Source organism: Anopheles moucheti, chromosome 2 (assembly GCF_943734755.1).
Source record: "Anopheles moucheti chromosome 2, idAnoMoucSN_F20_07, whole genome shotgun sequence".
Taxonomy (NCBI): Eukaryota; Metazoa; Arthropoda; class Insecta; order Diptera; family Culicidae; genus Anopheles; species Anopheles moucheti.
In genome coordinates, this window is record NC_069140.1 from 34,434,422 (window position 1) to 34,457,648 (window position 23,227).

General features: G+C 41.4%; 1 protein-coding gene across 3 annotated transcripts; it reads left to right on the top strand.

The window, feature by feature from the left end:
- The first annotated feature begins 356 nt into the window (after positions 1–356).
- On the top strand, positions 357–23,099 carry LOC128299049 (dynein light chain 1, cytoplasmic). 3 transcript variants are annotated; one of them, XM_053034891.1, is made up of 4 exons: positions 357–479; positions 1,280–1,460; positions 5,221–5,395; positions 19,402–23,099. In XM_053034891.1, exons 2-4 carry the CDS (start codon positions 1,405–1,407, stop codon positions 19,561–19,563), a joined length of 393 nt encoding a protein of 130 aa, XP_052890851.1. In that variant the 5' UTR covers positions 357–479; positions 1,280–1,404; the 3' UTR covers positions 19,564–23,099. The 3 variants fall into 3 exon arrangements, with proteins under 3 accessions (XP_052890851.1, XP_052890853.1, XP_052890852.1); XM_053034893.1 differs by lacking the exons at positions 357–479; positions 1,280–1,460 and adding an exon at positions 2,061–2,150 and having other exon boundaries at positions 19,402–23,098; XM_053034892.1 differs by lacking the exons at positions 357–479; positions 1,280–1,460 and adding an exon at positions 2,064–2,256 and having other exon boundaries at positions 19,402–23,098.
- The last annotated feature ends 128 nt before the right edge of the window (positions 23,100–23,227 follow it).

Consider the following 23,227-nt stretch of genomic DNA (forward strand, 5'->3'; position numbering starts at 1 on the left):
TTCAGAAGTATTTCTCGTAATAAACCATAATGCCGGAGTAGTTGAAGTTCAATTACCAAGCGTCAAAACAACCGGCCTTTCTCTCATCTTTGGAAAGGATTCTCTCGCAAACTTTAACTCACATCACATGGCCAAAACCGATTTGCGAATAGTAAATGTTGAAGTTCAACTGTGGAAACATACTGTCGCGCATCAGCTGGAAAAACAGGACATAATACCGCGAGAGAAAAGGATACTTGCGTGTCTGTGTCTCTATGTACGTGCGTTTGTATGCATGCGCTTGCTGATAAGGTCGAGAAAGCGTGGAAGCAGTCTTCAGTTCCTGGCGCAAGGACAGTCACAGGCCAATTCGTGGTGTGTTTGCATAGAAAGAAAGTTTTCTGGCCGATGAAAAAGGTGTGAGTAAAATCGGTGTACCGTTCAGAGAAAATATTTTTTGTCTGATTAGTTCTGGCAACAGCATCGAATATTTCCAGAAGGTAAATCAGTAGTGTTTGGGGTAAATTGTAGAAAAGAGATAATCGATAGAGAAAACGTCTACATGCACTCACAGTGCGTATTTTTCCCTAACTTTGGTCACAGTGATTTGTTGTGCGGTTTTGTCTTAACTTTAACAGCAGCAGCGTGCATTGTATCAACGAACCACAAAGGGTCGTCTGATGTCAGTTAACTTTTGTAGATGTGTTGTGCCTGATAGGTAAGATTCGGGATCATGATATAGATTAAAAACGGTTCTGTAGCGCCCCGTCGTCTATACCTACACTGCGTCTTCTAAATCAAAATACTTCATTGATCTGCGAAGGTCTAGCACGAGAGAAAGTCCTGAACCAAGCACAAAAACAAGATTATGCCCATATCCTTATGGATTTAGTGCGTGCGAGAGGGTGTTATTTACATATTCCGTTTTGAATCAGTTCAGGTATTTCGTCCCATTGCATTGTTGTCCTTGTTGGTGTTTTTATTCGCAATATCCGGTGCAGATGTATGACTGAAATGTACTTTACTAGGCGGAGAATAATTTTTATTGCACAATTCTCTCTGCTCTTTGTTTATTTTTGGTAACTTCGCTTAAATCTATTGACGATGCAGCATTATATAGTATTTTGTATTTACATATTTTCGATCGATCATACCGCTTACTGCGGCTTATTGCTACATTTTAAGTTACACCTGTACATACTCCCTAGTGAGATGCAATGGAAAGTTTTCTTGTAGTGTAACAAACATAAAAACGCATTTACCAGATTTTTTACGATGCTTTTTTCTTCTCTCTCTTTAGGGTTTTATTGCCACACTTTTATACACGGTGTAAAAGTATGCTGAACGGATACCGTTTCACTGTTGCCGATTTCTAGCAAAGACAATCAATCTATTTCTCTTCCACTTTGCTAAAGCGATGACTTCATGAGCAAATCCGTCAAGGCAACCTTTTCGGAACACATCAAAATCAAGATACGTTGGTAAATGAAACATTTTGTGCTTTGCTAGATGGTATGTAAATGTACTGTAGTCTACTGTTTCCAACATAAATCTGTGAAGATAGTATTCTCGGTATGGTACGCACGCCCGTTGCGTGCTTCTCCGTTCGCTTTGTAGAATAGAATAAAGATGAAATTGCACAACGCGCAATGAAATGGTGTAGTTTGAATTGTGCAACAATTATTAGTTGAATCTTCGCTAGAAACTGAAAACAGAAATAGAAATTGGCATGACCGGCATAGGCATAGTGAACTAAGACTTCTGCACCACGTGAACATTCTACGTTGAGAAGTTGATTTTGATAGGAATAAAATAATTTTCATTCAAAATTTGATCACTATCGATGCATTATCGTCGAGTTTAAAATTCCACGAAAAAAACAGACACTTGTACTTTGAAAGGAAATAATTCACCGCACTGTATACTTTTCAATGTGAAACATTTCACGCAGCATAATGTCAAAAAAACAGCTGTCACACCGAGTGGGTCCAGCCTGGACGATGTCTAAAGTTGAGGGTACGGTTTGCTAGAAACCGCCTGCTAGAAACTGCCTGGAAAATTCACATTATCTCGAATTCGCCGGAACAGTGCACGTCGGTTTTTCGTTTGCATCGTCGTCGTGTGCTAACACGCAGAGAGAAAAGAGCAAGTGTGATAGAGTGAACTACCTGGTGAGCCTAATTTGTGCCGTGTTGCGAAGCATTTCAGTTACAAAACTTTCCTGGCCACTTTGCCAAGTTTTGATCGCGCTGCGTGGGAATATCTCGCTTGTAAAAGGTGCGAATTGTCGAAAAACAAATTTTGCCGGGAATCTCACAGCGCGTTGTGTCGCGATGTGTGGTGAAAACTGGCGAAGTTGTGTATGTGTATGCACGCGTATGTGCATGTGTATGTGTATGTGTGCTTGGGGACAAGTAACACTCGGAACGAGTCACCAGGAATAATTTGCGAAAAACAAGCATTAAAAGAGACGTTTGTTTCGCGTTGTGTATGCGCTAGATTAGCGTCGAAATGAACGTGATCATAAAATAAGTTCCTGTACAATTTCATTGATTTGTGACAGAAAACTGCTTGGCCATAGGTTGCCGAGATGAAGACCCGATTTTTCCTGTTCTCTAACTGCACATAGTTTGATTTTAGCTTTACCATAACCAAAGATTTCATCATGACGCCGCCTTTTGCCTTGATCTCGTCCAAAAATGGGTATAAGAAAGGAAGCCACTACTGCTGGAATGACACACACGTGTGTGCGGCGATGTCGATGGGGATGGAATTTCCGTTACGATTTCTTCATCTCCACCTCAACCGAGTATGGTGGCGTTATGACCGGAAGCCCCTGGAAAGGCGTGTGGAACGGATATTAGGTTTTGGAGTTCTATGCTTTTGATGTGCGAGGGTCAACTGGATAACGTTTAGAGTATCTGCCAAAACATCTGTAGGACGTACGGCCGTAGGAAGCAACATTTGGTCGCAGTAGACCGAAAACGGAAACGGATATTTCCCAATTGAACGTTCCAGAACTTAGTTTAGTACAGGCCTCACATCATACCAGATCCAGTAGAGGCATTTGCAAGCGCGCGCGTTTGCTTGACACGAACGACTCATGTTTCAGACTTTTTGTTTGTTAGTTTTCTTTGCGTGGTACATACAGCTACGTTTAGGTTTTGTATGAAAAGTTTGATACTTGACAAGCAAAGATTGCGTGTTTTTTCCGTCCCATCGCGATCCACATTTTCTGAGTAGGTTGCTTCAGCTCGGGAGCTTTCCTTCTATTCAGAGGGTCAGAGGGTATTCAGAGGGTTTTATGCGTATAGTGCAAGAACGTGACACCCAGGCACATCATTATCTTTTCCGGTTCCTGCGGCCGCAAAACAGCAACATCGCATGAGTGTGTGCTGATTATGGTTTTCAAACAAGGCGACACGAAACAAAACCGATTTCTATGCCACTTTTCATTTTCATCGACTAGTGCTTTTCCTTTCTCTCGCTCTTGGCCTCAATTCAAATCGAGGAGCTTCGATGTTGGGGATACCGTTTTTGGTTTGCGCTTTCCACGAAATCAAGGTGGAGTTCTGCGATTGTGTATTCTGTTTGCGAGACATACCTATACACTTTGAGAATCGACACGTTTTGTGCCTGTGGTGTGTTGTTTGGGGTGCCAAGAAAAAAGGACAATTTAAATATCCTGTAACACCTCACGTATTTGGACAACTACATGCGAGACTAGAGTTAAGGGATGTATACTTTATTTTTTACATACGTTCCAATTCTCTATTTCAAGCGTGCTTCAACATGCGGCAATACATTAACTCAAAGGATTAAAGTATGGCAGCAGCATTCAACTATGAATCTAGAACAGAGAGTGTATGGTACAGAACAGGCGAACAGAGAGAGCCAGAGAGAAAGGAATTGTTGGTGCCTTCGGGGCGGTATGTCCAAGCGCAATACAGAACATACAATACACATACACATACATACACGCGCATACGCACGCGGGTTGGGGCACATTAAAACCATGTGCTCTGGTATGATGGTATTGTTGTTGGGCTCTCGGGCTTATGATTCAAGGTCAGCAGCCAAGCTTCGCGTGCCCTGGTTGTGTTGCGAGTGCAACATCTCCAGGCCCATCAGGACCCTCGAATGTGCTTGTGTGTTGGTGCACTGTATGAGCTACCAGCAGTATCTAGGTCTTTGTCGGTTTTGGAGGACTTCAGGCCAGAAATTTATATTCCTTTTAAGGACGATATTGATGATGTTGGCGCTGGACTGAAAGCGCTCGACGACACCTCGCAAGCGTGTTGTGAGCATTGCATGTTGCACGAGCTGTCCGGCCCGGGGTACCATTCGGAGTTTCACTTTCACGTCCTTATCGGATCGTTCACAGAACACTTACATCACTTGGCGTTGTGGATATTGTTTTCAAAATGCACCGATGTTAAAACGGTATAGATTTATTTCAGCGCAAGCCATTAATGACAAGCAGCCGCGGTGCAAGATTATTGTGATCATGCAAAGTTTCTTGCATTCTTTCGAGGGTGATTCAAATGGTGATACCTGCTAAGCGACAAGTCGTTACGTACTCAATAACTTTTTGTTTGCGCAATTTTGTTTTCAGAATGCTCTAATTCCACTTAAGCACGCTCGTCATACTCATCAAAAGCTAGCTGAACGGTGTTAAATTTAGAGCTTGAAACGCAGCATTCGACATCCTTAAAATCAATTGATGCTTTCTTTAGACAGTAGGCTCTGAAGACTGTTATTGCAGTTTGGTTTAGCAGAGGTGTGCATTTATTAAAATCTTTCAAGCAACGCAACGACGTTAGTTTTAAAGCGAGAAAAAATAGCGACCAAATCGTTTTATCAGGTAATAAAAGGTACTTTTGATAGGGCTGTATATTCATAGTAAGTAAAGCGTTTAAACTTCTCCCTCCAGATCCGAAGGTTGATGGTGTGTGGGGTATATTGTAAGAACAAAAACAGTTCGCATACCGTCAGGGTGTACCTAACGGCTAACCGTGGGAGAGTGAAAGGTTTTCTTTTTGCGACGGATGTTTCTGATCGATGAGTACTGCTCTGCGTTTTCAACCCAAAACGCAACAAAATCCGCCTAGCTTTAATTGTCGACTTTTCATCCCCATCATAATGGGACTTTCTGGTCCCATCATGGTGTAAAATTTCTATTTCCACTGGTTAACGGACTTTCCTTTTTGTTTTTATTCCCCCGGCTTATGCACATGACAGGCCTTCGTCGATTTCAACGCCATCATCACCATCTAGACACCAAACCAGAACAAATAGTGCTAGAAAAATGAGTGACCGCAAGGCCGTCATCAAGAATGCCGACATGGGCGAAGAGATGCAGCAGGACGCAGTAGACTGTGCAACGCAGGCACTGGAAAAGTACAACATAGAGAAGGTAAGTGCCTTTATGCAGGATGTAGAATATAGGACTAATTCTGTCTGTAATAATTTTTTAAAAGATTTAGTAACCGGCAACCGTACAACTTGCCAAGGGTGAGATCCCGTTTTTTAAAAATTGTTTAAAGGAATGCTAATGCTAGGAGTAGACAAAAGCTAGACCGTGAAAATAAATCCGACCTTAGGTCTGAGCTGTTGCGGTAACTCATAGGTTGGAGATGTAGGTGGAGGTTTTTTATCTATCCCACGCACAAGATTGACTCTTTTTCACACACCGGCACGCTGGAGAGAGGGAGCATGTGCGCAAATGTTATTAGTTTAATTTTCACTTTCACGGTGTACACAACGCGCACCCTGGTGCAAATCGGTGAATTAATAGCAGCACACATACACACCTGATGCGCTCGTTATGGTTGCATGAGCGCAGATGTCTCACCCTTCTTGTCGAGCTCGTTGAAGAAATGGCCCCACGATCTTCTGCATAATTTCTGCCCTTTTAGGTCTGGAAATAATTTCTCCCGGTAGTAGCGTTACTAGGGATAAATGATTAGAAGGCTACTCTCTTCGAAACTCTCATGGTAATTTCAGAGTATTTTTGTTGTTATAGTATTCTTCTGTGTTATTCATTTTCTTCGTCTTGTACTTTGTTTCGACCCTGACCCCGTTAAAGGGTTGGTGCATCGCCATACTTTTAATGTAACCAATGTTGCCCCCCCCCCCCCCCCCCCCTCTCCCAGAGAGCAGGGTGACGAAACGCTGATGATGTCACTTTAGCACCGACACCTTCCACACATGTTTGCTGGCAGTAGCCCTAACGTGGTACGATTGTACGGCAAAGGTAGGTGCGTGGTGCTAGTGTATAGGTGTTTATTTTATACCAGCTGTTTTCCGTGCCTTTTGCCATGGGGATTGGTTTAGGTCCATCGCAGATTAATCCCTGTAGTACAGTTCGGATTTGCCGGTGAAGTTATGAAATTTATACATGTGCGTACTACTCTACTGCGCTATTCACACACTCACACATATCCTATCCTCCGTGCTAACCTAACCTTCGAGCACCCCGAATGTCGTGCCAGTTAGATGCGCTTGTAATAAATTTACTTTATTTTTAGCTCCGGTCAAAGTTTTGTTCCAATTGCAGCTTTTAGGGTCGGTTAGGGCAAGAGCACAACAAATGCGGAGTAATGGACGCTACAACTATAAGTGTGCACCTATGCGCTTATTCAGGCTGCGTGTAGTGATACTACGTCAGATAGAGAAAGCGACAGATGATGTGTAGAACTGTGAGTTCTCCTTTCGGGAACCAATGGTGCCATGTTCCTTCGTGATATATGCAACAAATTTAGCATTGCCGAAGGTTAGGGTTAATAGAATTTGAGTTTAAAGATTCGTTATACATGTTTCCTGGCGGAAAATAGATCTGTGCTGTTGTATATTTTACAGAGCGTCAGGTTCTACATGCATACTACATCAAGTTCAGTGGTTTAAGAAAATATCAACTTCATTCCTTAAACTAACTTTATTCCAAACAACAACGTTGATTGTACTGTACAATAAAGTATCATTCTGTTTGCATTTTTTTAAACATGAACACGTAGTACGCAGCATATATTTTCTGTTTTTCCAGTTCATTTATGCTGCGCATAGATTTTCGCTCTTCTCTCTTTATTTATATTGTATCTATTCGGAATCGAGTTCAACTGTAGCTGAACTGGTGGAAATCATGTTTCGTTCGTGCACGTTCTTGGTTGTGTAAAATTATGCTTCATAGAGTTTTTTTTTAAATTAAGTCCTTTATTGTTATTTTCTTACCTTATCATGAAACACCACCAAAACTACGCTTTTTTATCCCGTTCGGCAAATGCCTTTCTTAACACACTCACTAACATATATGAAATCGACAATAGAAGCTTCTACTGTTGGGAAAGGCGTTAAATTTGTATCCACAAGTAAAACCTTTTTCCACACGTTCCATAAAGTTTGGGAAATGGGAACCATTTCGCTCTGCCTCCGGTGAGTTGATCGTGGATTTTTTTTGCAGTTCTGCAGTTGCAAAATGCCTGTTTGAAACACGCGAATTCCATATGTGCGATGGTTTTACCCAGTGTTGAGGACACACCAGATACAGAAATTGGAGTTCATTGCATGTGCACGGAGTGTGTTTGTGTGTGAGTGAAGAGCTGCTATGTTTTAAAAGCTCTGAAAAGCGACTTCATCCGTTTTTGGTGCCAGGGCAAAGTTTTCCTTCCGGAAGTGCAGTACTTCATCTGGCGTGTCCACACGCACGCGGGATACATTCGAGTACAATGAAGCATATTCCTGGGGAAAGTGAAGTAAAAAACATTCAAAAAAGTTATAACACGACTGAATGATACTCTTGGTGCTTTATCGATCTGTGCGCGTGAGAAGAGTCATCGTGTGGCGGTCTGGTGTAAGTATCATTTTTCGTGCAGCTGCCGGTCACAAGTGACCGGATGTGCCTGGCCAGGGGAGCATTCACTAGCACTGCGGGCAGTTTATCTGCAGCGGGTGTGTATCTTTAACTCTGCCACGACGCCCGTTGCAAATCGTTCCGTTGTATTGTACCGTAAATCAGTAAATCAGGAACCTATTTGTATCGTCTATTAATACGGAAAATTTCACTTCTTTTGATTCCTTTTTGCATTCTTTTTATTTTAGTGTTCTATTCGTTCATCACGTACACTTACGTCCCAACCCCGATACGTCCGCAGTAATAGCACTTGATTGATGTCAAGTGCAAAGACAAAAGAACGAATTAATCGCGTTTCCTACCTTGGTATCCTTATTGCTATGTTGTGTGCTGTTGTAAGTTTTGCGGTTTCAGGGTATGGTTTCGATGGCGGGGTATGGTGCGTTAGCAAATGTCCTTCTGATTTCCGCGCTTATGCTTATGTCCTTCTTGGGGTGTGTTACCACATTACAGGGAAGCGTACCCCACTTTCTTTGTTACATTCATAAACGAAAAGGAGACGATGGTGCTATAATTCACATCGAGGGGGGAAAAATAATGTGCCCGTTTGCCTGCCATTCCAGTGTTGGTTCGTAAAAATTGGCATAACAACCACTTGACTAGGACGGATGTCCCCCGATGTGTGACGATATTGGGTCGCAGCATTGGCTGGTGATCTACTGCGGTTGTATGTGTTACAGCTTTGTTTCACCACAAGTGGCATTACTTATTCATTTTCTTGTCCTGATGTTGTAGAATATTCGCGTGTGCGTGTGTAAGCGAAAGGCGAGAACGTATGCTGTTTCGCATTAAGCTCCGTAATTCATATTCAGATCAAACCGTTTTTATGATATACCTTGCTTGTTTTATTGCTTTCCAGAAGCAACACGCTATCGTTTGTTAGTTGCTGGTATACGCAGCGATCACTGTTTCATTATTTTTTTTGTTTTTTCACTATTCTATTTTTTTTTAATTTGATTTTCCATGAGTCGTGAGTTGAAAGATAACATAAGATTCTTATATACTCATCCTTTGAAATACGAAACAATACTCTGTTACTTTTATTCATATAGAAAATTAATCGTAGATGTTGTTTCTCGATGCATCTAAAAACCGAAAGACTGAACTTTACACCTCCAGGTGGACCAGGAATCGAATAGAAAACAACTTAAACCTTCCTTAAACCAGTCGCCTGGCTGTTAATAAGATTCAAAATTTTTTACACGCTTCTTGCCATGTTCATTGAAAAAAGGCCAAAAATATAGCCGACCCATAATCCGTTCACATTATTTTGATGTTTCTCGGGACGCGTTGAGATCGGATCAGTAGGTCGGTGATAGCCGGCCAAGCGACTATGCGTAATGGAGCTTGAAGACGATACGACACATGCTCGAAATCCACAATGAATATAAACCAAACTGTTGGTTACGGTTGGTTTTGTAGGACAAAAGGATTTGGTTCCCTCATGTGTTTCATCCTTCCACGATCAATCGCTTCGTTTTGTGCTGTTTTTTGTGTGTCCCCGGCCAAAAAACCCTTGAGTGGTTGTCAACCGAAGATCATGGGATTCGAGGGCTGACCCAATCATCTGTCGGATGGGCAAAGGTACTAAGCACGAAGTTTTCAGATTGTGACAAGCGGTGCATTGTATTAGCTAGAGCGACGAAGAAGGGATTTTGTTGGCTGTGGTACGAAGCTGGTGTTTGTGTTGTGTTTTGATAACGTTCTATGGGTGTTGACATTCAAGTTTTCTTCCATCGTCCTATCGTCTGGGTAGGGAACAAACCCGGTCAGGTTCGCTAATGATGTTTTGCGTTTTCGTACCTTCAGCCTGCGAATCTGCTTGGCCACACACAGGCCCCTTTACATCTTTTATATCCAAGCAAAAACTGAAATGCAGAGTAATTTTTCTCAATTCTGTTCTCTACAGTAACGGGGATCTTAAGGTGTTGTGATGTGCTGAGATGTGTACCGTGCACGCGCGTTCATGTGGAATAATTGTCGACGACGATTCGTTGTGGAGTGTTCTGTTAAGGGTGGATTCTATGGTGGTGTTAGCTCATAATTGTCAAGAGCATTCATTATAGCAGCTTTGCGGAGCGAAATGTTTTATTTGTTAAATGTTTATACTGTGAGTTAAATTTCTTCGTTTCTAGTAAATAGTGCGAGAGAAACTTTGGTGATACCTAATGCAGTTCCTTGCTTTTGGAAGATTCCGTTTTCCGGTCCAAAATTAACATTTTCATTTCAGATAATCGTTTTGTTGTGAAATTTATAATACGATTTTGAAGCCACATCTATGTCTGACGTGTCGCGCTATTGTATCGTAAAGCAAAAAATGCGTGGTTTACAAAACTCTCTTTCATCGTCGCTCCTTAGCAACAATATCATTTGAAAAATCATAAGGGTGTGAGTTTACGGTCTAACACAAGGTGTTGATACGAAACTTCCGGAATGCGATTTCCTCTAAGTTTGCCAAAATGGGGAAATAGCATGTTCCCGTTTATTTCCTTCGTTGCAATCAAATTTGGTTTTCGATTGGGGCTTCGTTTCTGTTCGAGTTGGGGGGTGCGCATTTCAAAGCTGTACCATTTGCTGATATCAATTTGGGGGGTGGAAAATGTGCCACAGTTAGGGTGATGGTATACTTCTTCGATACTTTCAATCCTAAATCTAACCTAGTGGCGCACCCCATTTGCTAAAATTCCACTTCGAAAAAGCTTCCATTCGTTCTCAGCTAGTTTGGGATAGGTTTTCATCGCGTGTCTTTCATTTATAGACATACCCTCGCTTGCATTTCCTCCGCTCTCTGTTCAGTTGTTTCAGTTGTTGAGAGTTGTGTTTTATTGGAGAAATTAAATTTGGCCCAGTTCGCTGGGATTTCGTTTGACACTCCTTGATTGGGGATTGTGCGATGGGAACCGGTCGCCAATGTGTCTCGAAAGCTGTGTTTTAGGTTAAGTAGCCCGCCTTAGCAACAGATGGATGGTGCTGTTTCGATACATAGCCAGTAATTATAGTGGCAATAGCGTCGGTGGATATCGTTGCATATATATATATATATTCTAGTACTGAAATGGTAGTTGAATTTTAAACCATAATGGTACACATACATCGGTGTTTTACTGCAGATACAACAGTTGTGCTCTATAAAACAGCTATCAATAACGATGATCTGGTTAGTCTCATCGTACGCAGTGTATTATTTTCTTCCGAACACCAATCCCGCTACTGTCATACGACTGTTGAGTTGCTTTACTTAACCGTGTGCCGTATAAAATCATCTATCGACCTTGTCTTACTTATATCGCGAATCGATTTATCGACGATTCGTGGTCGCTAGCGGTCAAATTAACTGAACAGACATCGGATATATGATGACCTCTCACCGGCAGGACCGGTTCAATAAAGTTGGCGCCGGTGGTGCTATTGCTGTGTGTGCCCTTTTGTGGCACCCGCGATGTAATTTGAGTGAGATGTATTGGTGATGTAGATTTAAAAATTCATGATCAATGCATCACCAGCTGCAGTACACCATGCTGATCATGTTTTTTGTGTGGTGTGAAGTGTTAGATTTGTACGACAAGGTACCCGTCGTCTGGCGCACAGTTTGTTGTATAATATGATATTAGCAAGATATCTTTGATGTTTGTAAATAATGTAAATAAGTTAAAATTAAAAAAAAGATTGACAAATGCTGAAAAGAAATAGATTGTTATATTATTTTAGCGAAGCTTTTTCCGTCCGCCCACCCGAAGTCCATTATAAGGCACAACACGAGAATTTAACTCTGATCCGAATACGTTGGTACGGAATAGACCTACGTCACATTGCAGGTGATAGTGGATGGAAAACACTTGGGGTTCATTGCTTCCACCAAGGGCCTGCACCTAGGAGATGAGCTAGTTGGTCTATTCTTCAACCTAGCGCTACACTGGGCCATCTGCGATTCGGAGGTGGAAACTACGGGAACCATGAGCAATCATGGACATGGGGTTTGTTAGAAATTGACGAAAGCATGTTAGCCGTGTTCGAGAGGAAGAGGATCACAAGGAATTCTAAAGCTGTATGATGCTTTCAACATTGCACAGCAGATTAGACTCGCCTGACTCCGGTGGGCAGGTCACGTCATGAGAAGGACCCCAGACGACTCAATCCGTAAAGTCCCTTTTGGTCGTCCACATGTGGACAGAGAAGGCGCGTAAGGCTCGAAGTTTGATGCGTCCGGCATTAGGGCCTAGATTATGGATTGGCTGACAACGGCGTTTGACCGTGTGCAGTTTTGTATCACTCCTACAGTATTATTGTTATGACTCCTACAGTAGGGTAAAACCACGAAACGATTCTAGCGCCTGATAAGTAAGTAAGTAGGATTACGTAGTTTTGTTTAATTGGAAGGATACACTTTCCTCAATACGGGATTATTTTTTCTTAATGTCAAGCTATCCAAATATGTGTATGTATTTTTTTATCTGGGCGCGTAGAAAGCATGTGTCTACTGCATTGAAATTCAATTGAAAAGCCTAATAACGTTTCGATGTTGTGGAGAAATGAACTTTGTGCTTCCTATCGGTTACTACACTACAGTTGCCACCCATTGATAATCCTTTGATGTTCGGAATATGTCGTTCTCGTTGCCATTGCTGTTCGTTCCAAGGGCAAGGATCACACATTGAGAGGGGGAGAAATCGTGTCACCGGAAACCCGACCTTTTGCATCCATTATGCTGCTGTGCAAAGAATCGGGGCATAACATGAGTGCTGTGCCAGATTTTCACGTTACACTCTACTGCTAGATCTGTTTGATGTGAGAGTGGTTTTCTATGAGCAAGAAGATAGACACAGCGAGTATGCATGTGTGTAATGGCAACAAACAACGCGTAAAGTGTTGGTTTTTGTGACCTACAATGTGAAGCTTCTATACCTGTAAATTTCAGTACAGGCGAATGAGCACTGCCTGCGTGCGTGTAGGTGTTTTAATTTCACATTGATTAGGAAGTTCTAAACGAAACTACAATGCAAACGTATATCCATGCCATCCCAATGGTGTTGCTAGAAAGGGAGAATAGTAAATAGAACAACTGTTTAACTAAAAAAAAACAGATAGATACATTTTGGTAATGGTGCTAATTGCAAAGTCCTCTGGGTTATTGTAATGTTCGTCTCATTATTTAAAGCTACAGATGAAAAGGTGGCCGGGAGTTGTTGTCGCCTGTACAAGTTTGTGTGTCAAGGGAAGAGGACAAAGAGCGAAAGCGAGTAGGCGGTAGAGAAACCTTATAAACAATGATAAAACTTGTTGATTTATGATTCCTTACTGGAACAGGGTAGTTCACGCACTCGATAAAGGCGTGGATTTTGTGCTTTTAGGAACTTTATCTGCTCTACGCAATTCAAAGTATGAAAGATAAAACAACATATTCGCATGTTGTTTATGCGTGCGCGGGTGGAAAATGTACTTTGTAATGAATGTTTAAAATTGTTACTAAACGAAATCTTTTAGTAAGTAACCATTTGTTCAATTGCCCACACAGCGTTGCAATAGGGAGATCGACTTGTTGCAGCATTTTTTGATGATATGTTGTCGATGTCGAAGTGACGGAAATAGTTTTACTTGCTTTTTTATGTTGAATAAATATTTCTTTGTTGTAAAAGAATTCAATCCAAGTGATAAAAATTACTTTTTTTTAGTAACTTTTTGTTCATGTTTTTCTAATTTCAAAAACTGTGACAAAGTTGTGTGTTTAGGTAGTTTTATAGTACAATTTGATTTAATCATTTAAGAAGATGCTGGGCAATGAGAATAAAGGTATTTTTAAAAAAGGTATACTAAGTTATTAAAAAAATGATACAGTGTGGTGTGAGGCAGGTATCGAATGAGAATGTTTTCCTTTACTCGAAAAACGGTAGAATGGATCCTAAGGCATCAGCTTGTGTGGCGGTGCGCTGCCGGTGTAGTAAAAGAAAACCTCTCGAGATTGCTTTTCCCCGTTGGCGGATGTGAAAATTTCCGGCAATCTTGTATTTCCGCACTCGGCTCCCCCAAAAGCGGGCGGCACGTGACCAACGTGCGGCCGGGTGTAACCGGGGAAGCATTGGGAGTTCACCACAGCAGAATTTGCCATCGGGAAACGCACCAGATTTGCTTTGTTTATAAATCCTTCCAGCGTTCGCAATTGTGGAGAAAAGTGATTCATAAATTGATTGATTTATTGTCTCCTAATGGAATTATGCTTTGCTGTCCACCACTCCACCAGTTCCACTACAACCGGTCTCTTCAGGAGGCGCTGTACAGGCGTGACATATCGGCATGGTGTTGGTAGACATAAATCGGATCAAAAACTTTCGTCAACAAATATGGCTCGTCGTGGTATGGAAGAGGAATAGTCTGTGAATAGCGCTATCAGTGGCGATGTACGCTGATCCATGGATCGATTCCGCATTCCTGGTAGGATCTTCTTCTGCAATCTGTATTGTCTATAGAACGGCAAAATAGGAAGTCATTGAGGAAATGCTTAGGTGTGTAATACATGGTGCTGTAGAGTTTGGTAATTTTAACGGCTTAACGGATGACCAACCGTGGTTTTCCATCGGAATAGTTATAGCGACAGTTGACATTAATTTTGTGTGGCGGCATGTGGGCGAGGTTATAAAAGCGTTGCTTTAAAATTCAATTTGCTTCTATTAGTCCGATTCCGGCTGTCCGCGGTTACACGGGGTATCAATTTTGCCACAAACGAAATTCTGGTGACCATCACCGGGGAAACTGTTTGTTCAGTGTCCCAAGCAATTTGCTGGAATTTTCCATTTTATCTTCGTGCACGTTGCTAAATTTAGTACATTCTCTCTTCTATCGTCCCTACCTCCATCTGCGTTTGCTTCTATTCACCCTTTTGCGGCCTCCGTGCAGTCGTTGGAAACCCACGATCACACGTAATATATTTCAATGAAGAACGCATTTCCACGACATCAACTGTATGTGTATGTATGTATGTGAAAACGGTAGAAAGAGAAAGAGAGTGTAGATGTTAATAATATGTAGAGAGAATGGAAATTTAACACGAGAGAAAAATGGCCTAGCTATTGATGATGGTGTTGGTGGTATTTTCCATAGTTTTTCATTCAAAAGAAATATGATTGAATGGTGAAACATTGGAAAATAGTGCGCATACGTCGTTGAGTTTTACGTATTAAGTGGAAATTTCTTGTGCGACACGAGCCATGCTTTAATTTCCTCTGTATGATGCTGTGCGTGCGAGAGCCTATGGTTGTATTGACATTAGTAGAGAAATTTGTGAGTCTAGCCAAGAGTGCAAGAGAAAAGCGTAAGGAATGCGACTGGCCAGGGCTCTCTTTTACCCAGCCCATAAGGCGCAACGCATCAAGCCACACGCCACAACCTGTTACAGATGGAAATTTCATTGTGAGAGATTTTTCCATGCCTAGGAAGAAGGGCTACCCACATTCCCACAATATCCACATTCAACAAACGTCCTGCCGCCCTGTTTCGCTGAGATCTGGCCCCGCGTGTTACTGTCGCAGAACGATAATTGTGCGTATGGCCTTTTACTTTGCACACTCCCAAACTTGCAATACACTTCCCTTCAGGAAAGGGCGGCAAAAATGGCGGTATATTGTCAGTTGCAAAATAAGCGTGAATCGTTCGTTTCGTTTCATCTTGGCTTCTACGCAGCATCGGCTTTAGGCGTATGATTCAATTTTGGAATTAACTTTTATTTGCTTTTAACTTCGTGGCGGAGAGCAAGCCACCATCTCGGGCAAGTGTTCGACCGTTTGTCGTTATCTGGTTGTTTTTTACTTTGCTACTGGTTCACTTGTGGCCGAGCGCGCGCGCACGTGAAGCTCGGTGGAAAAGTGAAATAATAAATCCATTTAATGTCAAGATTAGCAGTGAACGGTATGGGGTGCGCCGCCAGGTTGAAGATGATGGTGCCGCTAGTAAAGCGTCACCAGAATCTCGATTGCTACTCTCGAGATGATGGAAACGGAAGGAGGCTTCTTTTAAGGAGAGATTCGTGCTGCCCTCTGTATGCTGATGATGACGATGATTGAAAGACCGACTTTACTCTTGTGTGGCCGTAAGGAGGTGGGTGCTGCCCGGTCGTGGACTCTCATCTGGATGGAAGACAAGTGACCTGGGAAGAAAAAAAAAGAACCAGATACTGTTCTCTCTTCTTTGAGCTAAATTGTTTTCCCTGCGAGGAAGAGGCATTATTCATCACCATTGCACGAAGCGAAGACTCCTCGCGGGGGTGCAATGTGCTTATGATGCTCGGTGTTCAACAGCGGAGAAGAAAATAGCATTTGAAAAACGTTTAGAAAGTAAATTGACCATCGTTGAATGATTTAATACCGTTGTTCTTGGCCTTCGTCGTACGAATAGCATCAGAGGCTAAGTGGAAGTATCGTTTGTGTGTTGTTTTTCTCTGTCTAGGTTCAAGATACTGTAGTTGTTAATGCAGATGTTGAATGATAATTACGACAAGACATTAAAAATTATACTGCCTAGAACCACCGAGAAACGAAAAAAATATGGAACAAAGTGTAACGAAATTTGAATTAAGAAAATGGAAAAATTCTAACCTTATAAGAGATTCAAGGTTCGTTTTGTTACCAACCAAAAGAAGTTGAGTTATTTTTACTACCCTTTTCCAAACATAATGCGATCTCCCTTCCTTACTCCATTACGTCTGCCACCGTGGAATGCGCGCACACCGTGTGGATCGATAAAGTTTTAACCATGGTACGGTTGCCCACCATCGGTTGGGAGGGTAAAGCGCATTATAAATGGAACCGGACGCATATCCTGCAGATTCTCCTCCCACGATGGTTTACTAAATTTTTGCCTTTTCCTTCAGGTTTCCAGTGCGGGCTGTTGTTGCTGTTTGTGTGGAGTAAACAAATAAATTTTGTTCCAGAGAAACTATCAACGATAGTAACGTGTGGGGTTGGAATAAAAAAAATCAGCCAGTGAGTTTTGGAGGGGGGAAGAGCAGACGGGTAAAAGTATGGGTTGGGGACTGTGAAAAATATCAGGCGTTCGAAGTTGAATCGTTTGATGGATAGAGACTTGATTCAGTAGTTAAAGTTTTCTTCCGTTGGTTTTGGCATCGCTTATTATTCTGTACAGGACAGTATGTTGAGCTGGGTTTCTCCTCTACTAGTGAAGGTTGAAAAATGAATTTTATAGATTTCATGAATGCAGAGATGACCATAAATGTCACAAGCAAAAGTTTCTAATCTTGCCAGTTCTGTTTGCATTGAGCAGGAAAAAAAAAACTTATGCCAAATGCTTATAGACGAACTGTGCTCAATGCGGGATACTGTCTTGGCTAGATCGAATTATAATAAAATCATTTTATATGTACTAAGTGTGGCCTATTGATGGTGACCTCGATAGGAACGATGTTATAGTCGTTTTCGCAGGGAAACAAGCTCAAGTTCAATGAGGCCTAGTTCGAAATTGGATACAACAGACTAAGACCAATCATTTTTCTTACGGCTTTTTTATTGGTGCGGCGTTAGAATCTTCATCAACCTCTAAAACTTTGTAGCAAAGGTTGAATTTATCTATGCCACACTGTTACTGACCTGAAAAAGTAACATTCCGGATCTATTAAACTCCCCCAGGTGCTAAGCAGTGTTCGTTTGATTCAAAATGGTTGCCTCGTAAGGTTGTTGGTTAGCGCTGTATTTTTCTGGTTTGTCCTACTTGAATGCCGTCGTGGCGCGTCACTCCAACGACGGTAGGATCGATCCAAAGTTTACCTTTTTATTGCGCTTTGTATAGTGGTGGTGTGGTATGGGGAAATAGTGTTCCAATTTTCTAGCGTTTACGTGCCCCTTACTAGGAGCACAGTACCGTGCGTCCGTATCGAAAATGAGGCTTTTCGGAAAATCCGCATCTCGCGTCGGTCTATGGCACCAGTTACTAATGGTAGCTGAGCATGCTATCGTCCTTTCGGAAGGACGCTCGGAGCCCATCCTATATAGCATTGCATTTCAATACCTTTATATCCTAGGTGACGCGATGTCAGTCAAGGCCATCGGCACAAGTAGCCACGCTAGATAAGAATCCGACGAATATGGGGAAATGGAAATCGAGTATGAAAAGTTCAATCGCGATTTATAGCCGCTTTTGGAGTTTTTAGTTGCTACTGTGCCAGGTTCGGTCTTATCAAAATAGTGTCCTATTTTCATGTATGTACCTTGAATTAAAGGATATTTCCACTTATTCCGATCAGATTTACAAAGTTCATAATCCAGAATCTAATGGAGATTTAAATTTATGGCTGAAGGAAAACGTTGAATAGTAAGCTACTGTACACTATTCAACTCTTTCACAGTTACTTTTTGAAAAATAATGTCGTAAAATTGTCACCAATTTTTATGAAATGTTTAGCTGTAACATTATAGGTATTATTTTGCTAACGCTATTTTTCCTTTATTTAACTTTAATGCAAAATTCCGTACCATCATATTGGGCAATGGTTTTTAGCTAACGACGGAAAAGTATATTTTGCACAAAAAAAAACGTATATGTGGACAAGATTAACACTTGGTAAAGCGTAACTAAGCAACTAAAAGAATAGCCCGAGAAAATTTTATGTTTTGCTTAAAGAATTGGACAATATTTCTTACTAATTAGTTAGCTCTAGTAAAAATTGTAGCTTAACGTCTACACACCGCAGACAGATTACCTCTATCGGTCGTTACCTATTTCGTTGCCATGACCCCAAAGTTTGCGAACAGACGAACTCCAGCTTGATTATGTCGCTCTTGCGCTATTTGCTAGACAAACATAAGGCAGCGATGAATGATGCAAACAGGATGCTGTGCAGTGAGCTGCTGTACGTGTGCTGCACTCGTTCGAAGCTCATGTGTTCTGGTTGTTCTCATGCACAATCTTTCGTGCTCCGGTTCAATCCAGCGCAGATTATCCTAGCGCCACCTACCTGCTGGCATGTAGTGGTCCGAACGAAGAGAGTTTGATTATGTTTACTTTTCATGTACACGATGCAACCCAACAACAGGCATCCCTGGTGTTTGGTCCTCTCCTGGTCTTTGAACATCCAGGGACTCTCTCCCGTTGCTTTCATTTCCAAAAGACACAAGAGGCCATGACGTTGCATAAAGAGGACGCATTCATTTTACTGTTTATTTAGCGAACATTCTCTTCTTTTATGATGTCTTTTGTGATAGCACACATTGGTTTGCTGCAGGAAACATTCATTTCCTGCACAGTATCCCCTCCATGACGTGTTGGTAGCGAATGTTATGTGCAGAAAAAGTATAAGAATTTTCTCGTTGCAGAAAATAGAAGTGCGATGCGTACGACCTACATTTGGCGCAAGTTGCATTGAACAAAGTTCGAAAATGAATAAGCATTTAAAATGCGTACAAAACTTTTATTATTCACACAGTTGTTGCCGTAAAAATTGCATTGTGTTATTTTTATCGTTGTAATCACCATGTATGATGTCTATATTATGTGTTTTTTTTCTTTTATTTTAGGATATCGCTGCCTACATAAAGAAAGAATTCGACAAAAAATACAACCCCACCTGGCATTGCATCGTAGGCCGAAACTTTGGGTCGTACGTGACGCATGAAACGCGCCACTTCATATACTTCTATCTTGGACAGGTTGCCATCCTATTATTTAAGAGCGGTTAAACCACAAAATTAGCTTAATATCATCTGAAATGCTGAAGCGGAGATGTGAACGGGGGAGGGAATGCCACACGGACGACGGAGAACGGTAGATTGCGTTAGAAATGGCAACGATATTGCGTGTGACAGCAGCATCCAGATCCGGACACGGCCTTCTACCTGTAAAGCGTCGTAAGTTCTTGGGTATCGTACGGACTCAAATGCAAGTAATAGAAACGAAAAGATGAACAGACAACTAGAACACTGGAGCGGAGAACTGGAACTGGAGTGTGTGAGCATTATTTGGAGCGAGTAAAAATTTGACATTCTTAATATATTTATCGGGAACTGTACTAACTCTCGTACGACGCAGAACTGTATTTATTGAGTAAAGCAACTTTACCGGAAATCACGAGAGAAATAACCCGTAAGGTCCATTATTGGTCGTAAAATAAGATTGGATCAAGAGGAACAAAACCATCTGTCCAGTCACATGCCGCAGTAAATTCTCCTTTGAATTGGCAGCTATTTGAAGTCAAACGCGCAAGCCCAATGCCAGACGAGGCTTAGCGGGGAAAAGCAGATGTTGAAGTAAAACTAGAATTGCATTGCGTTCAGTAAACGATATATCAGTGTGATGGAGAATTATAATAGATGTACAGGATCGCTGCCTTTGTCCAATACCCCATAAAACAACAAAATTCTAGAGATACAATTAATCTCGATTGTCTGAAAAAGTTTATACGTGGCCATTTTATGATTGAAGGATCTATCGTAGAGGCCATCGAAGATGGAAGTGTAGAAAGAGACAGGAAGTTGTTGGGATAGCAAGGTACAGAACAGTTCAGACACGATCAAGGGAGAAGGAACTGGACGTCTTTCGTTTATCCTAATTCTGGATGATAGATCTTCCATTAAAAGAAAGGCTTGCGTGCGCTTTTATTAAGGGCCGATCATGGAACCTTCATTCACTGACAGAAACCTCCGTAACATACGATATTTAGTTGTGAAACAAAAGTTCTTGCGAAATTTCTCAACCAAAACGAAAAGAAGAACCCAATAGGCAGGCGCAAAACTTGAATGGACGTATTCAATTCGTTTTCCCGGGTGACGTGCAGTGCAAGGTGCATGGTTTGAGTCGCAAGAATTCGCATTAATTCTACTATGTCGATCGATCGATTGAAATTTTGAATGGCAAGTCTATTTTTGAGTTAGCGTCTTGGGTTAGTTTGGACAAACACTTAATGGTAGGAGAGTATTTTTTTTATCTCCGTGAATGATAGTCTAGCATGCTAACGAAACTTATTATGTTTCTACGTTAGAGTGCGTAAAGTTCCGCACCACCTCCACGTCGCGTGTTGCCTCAGGTGCGACGTAGATATAAGTTTTTTTTCTTTTTTTGTTTTGTTTTTCGAAGGAAAGTATAGAAGGCGTAGGATTGATTTTGACCCCCCCCCTCAGAGAACGTACGAAGTTTCATTAATCATTTCCGTTTTTCTTTAACGATGGTTATTAGAAGTAGTTTTGTTTTTCCACTATAGTATATCAAATGAAAGAAGGAGTATAAATAAAGAATTACACTCGAAATACAAAACTAACTGCATAGAACTGAAGCGAGAGCCTATCGTGTTGGTAGTAGCGAACAAATCTAACACTCCCTCTCACTCACGCATACACTCAAAGTGTGTCAGCACAGAAATAAAGGATGTCCCGGGATGCAGCTTTATGTGCAGGTGTGATGAGCAGTGTGTAGTTTAGTCAATGAAATCACGCACGTTCCGGAAGGAGAATAAAGGAAAGCAGGTCGGCACAAGAAATGCAGCAAAATACTGCTAGCTATGCTTTTATGCAACATTTGCAGTCGGTGGAGGAGTAGCAGCAGCTGCATTCGTTCAAGAATAGATATTCTAGTGATTATCCACGGACCACTGTTCTCCTCCTCCCCTCTCATCCATTCGCCAACATTATCGACATTTCGCTATGAGTTCATCATCCTTCTCCGACATCCGGGTAAACCATTGTGATGTGTGTGTGTGTGTGTGTGTGTATGTGTGTGTGCATGATTTTTGCGTGCGTGTGTGTGCATGTCATGTGCGCGAGTAGTGCACTGCAGTCAAGTAGATGATAAGAAGAATTACCGGAATAATTTAGTGTAGCGACGAGGAAACCTTTCCGCTATATGCAAACGATTAACAACTAAAGCTAAAGCTTTTAACATCCAATCCTAGCGGGATTAGGAACGATGGGGAATCATTTCTTTCATGTTGATAATTTCAGGCAAATTTATCATGGATGTTATGTTATGGAATTCATTGAAAGAATGGATGAACTTAATTTTTGCGACTTTAGTTATCTATCTTTGAAAATAATTTTCCAGTTAATGGGCATTGCTACAGGTGCATGCAATTAGAAAAAGTAAATGAAAGTAATACACTTGTTTTTCCTATATGGATGTATCTTGTCCTGTCCCGAACATGCTTTGAACGACCTCCGTTCAACGTTCTTCAAGAAAAACAATCCCTTTATGTGTTTGATGTATTTTTGGAATATTTTAAACGGAAAATCGTATAAGTGTGCACAATATACTGATATATCTCGATGGCGGTTTTCATTCCGATTCTTATCTTCTAAACATTTGGTGAACGAACTGGAATTTCGGGATACTCTTGGCCTTTGAATGCGTTTCTTCAAAGCATAAACGTGAATAATATATGTGGAAATCTTTAACCTCACTCAAAATATCGCACTCAAGTGGAGGGGAGCTGTACACGTGATGATCCTCAACAACATTTGAAAAGGACTATTGTTTGTTCAGTGTGTAAGTGTATGTGAGTGTTATCGCTGTTTCGTGCTGTATAATCTATTTCCCTCGGTTGCACATCCTTCTGTGGCCACTATGATGGAAAGGCAAGGCGGCACACATAACCTCCATATTATGAGGCTGTGGGACATTTTCTTTAAGTCTCCCCCCTACCCCCAACTCTTTCTTCCGTACTCTGTCCTATCTGATTCCTACGCCCACGGCAAATGTAACCGTCTGTGTGGTATTTCTTTAAAAATGTCTTCGCGGATCCTTCATTTCACAAACTACGTCACAACCGAAACAACCGGGGTTATTCTCCGTCCTATTGGTTCTGCTGGATGTGAGTCATATTCATATACGTTGGTGTACTTTTTATCAAACACAATCGTCGAATCACAAGCATGACATAGTAAAAAGGTGTGGAAGAAGGCAGATAGAACGCGCAGGAGTGGAAAGAAAAAAAAATGCAGAAAATCACAGAAAAATAAAATAAAAAGCAGCAACATTGAATGTGCGATCCAAACCAGCTGGGAACGAATGGAGACATAAAGCAAATGATAAAGTAAACTATTAAGGAATAAAAAGAAGAAAAAAACGATAAAAATGAATGTGTTCCAACGTTCGTGTATCTTTAAATGACCAAACGTAATTTACGTAAAGAAGAAAGAAAGTGCGCCATTCAAACTCTCGAGAAACTGACCAACCACCCAGAAAGTACATCAAAACAGCTAAACACAATTAGGCATCATGCAGTTAAGAAATAATAAAGGAATGGATAGACAAATCTCCGTAAAACGCGAACTTTATCCAATTGATTTGGATAACATAAATTTCATTTGAATGTGACTATAGTCAGCATCTACAATGCGGCAATTACTGTGGTAT

Bases quoted from the DNA above. Each gene is read 5' to 3' on its own strand.
- LOC128299049 (XM_053034891.1), top strand. From the start codon at position 1,405: ATGAGCAAATCCGTCAAGGCAACCTTTTCGGAACACATCAAAATCAAG. The intron at 1,461-5,220 runs GTAAATGAAACA...TGCACATGACAG, and splicing joins ATCAAAATCAAGATACGTTG to GCCTTCGTCGATTTCAACGC. The intron at 5,396-19,401 runs GTAAGTGCCTTT...CTTTTATTTTAG, and splicing joins AAAAGTACAACATAGAGAAG to GATATCGCTGCCTACATAAA.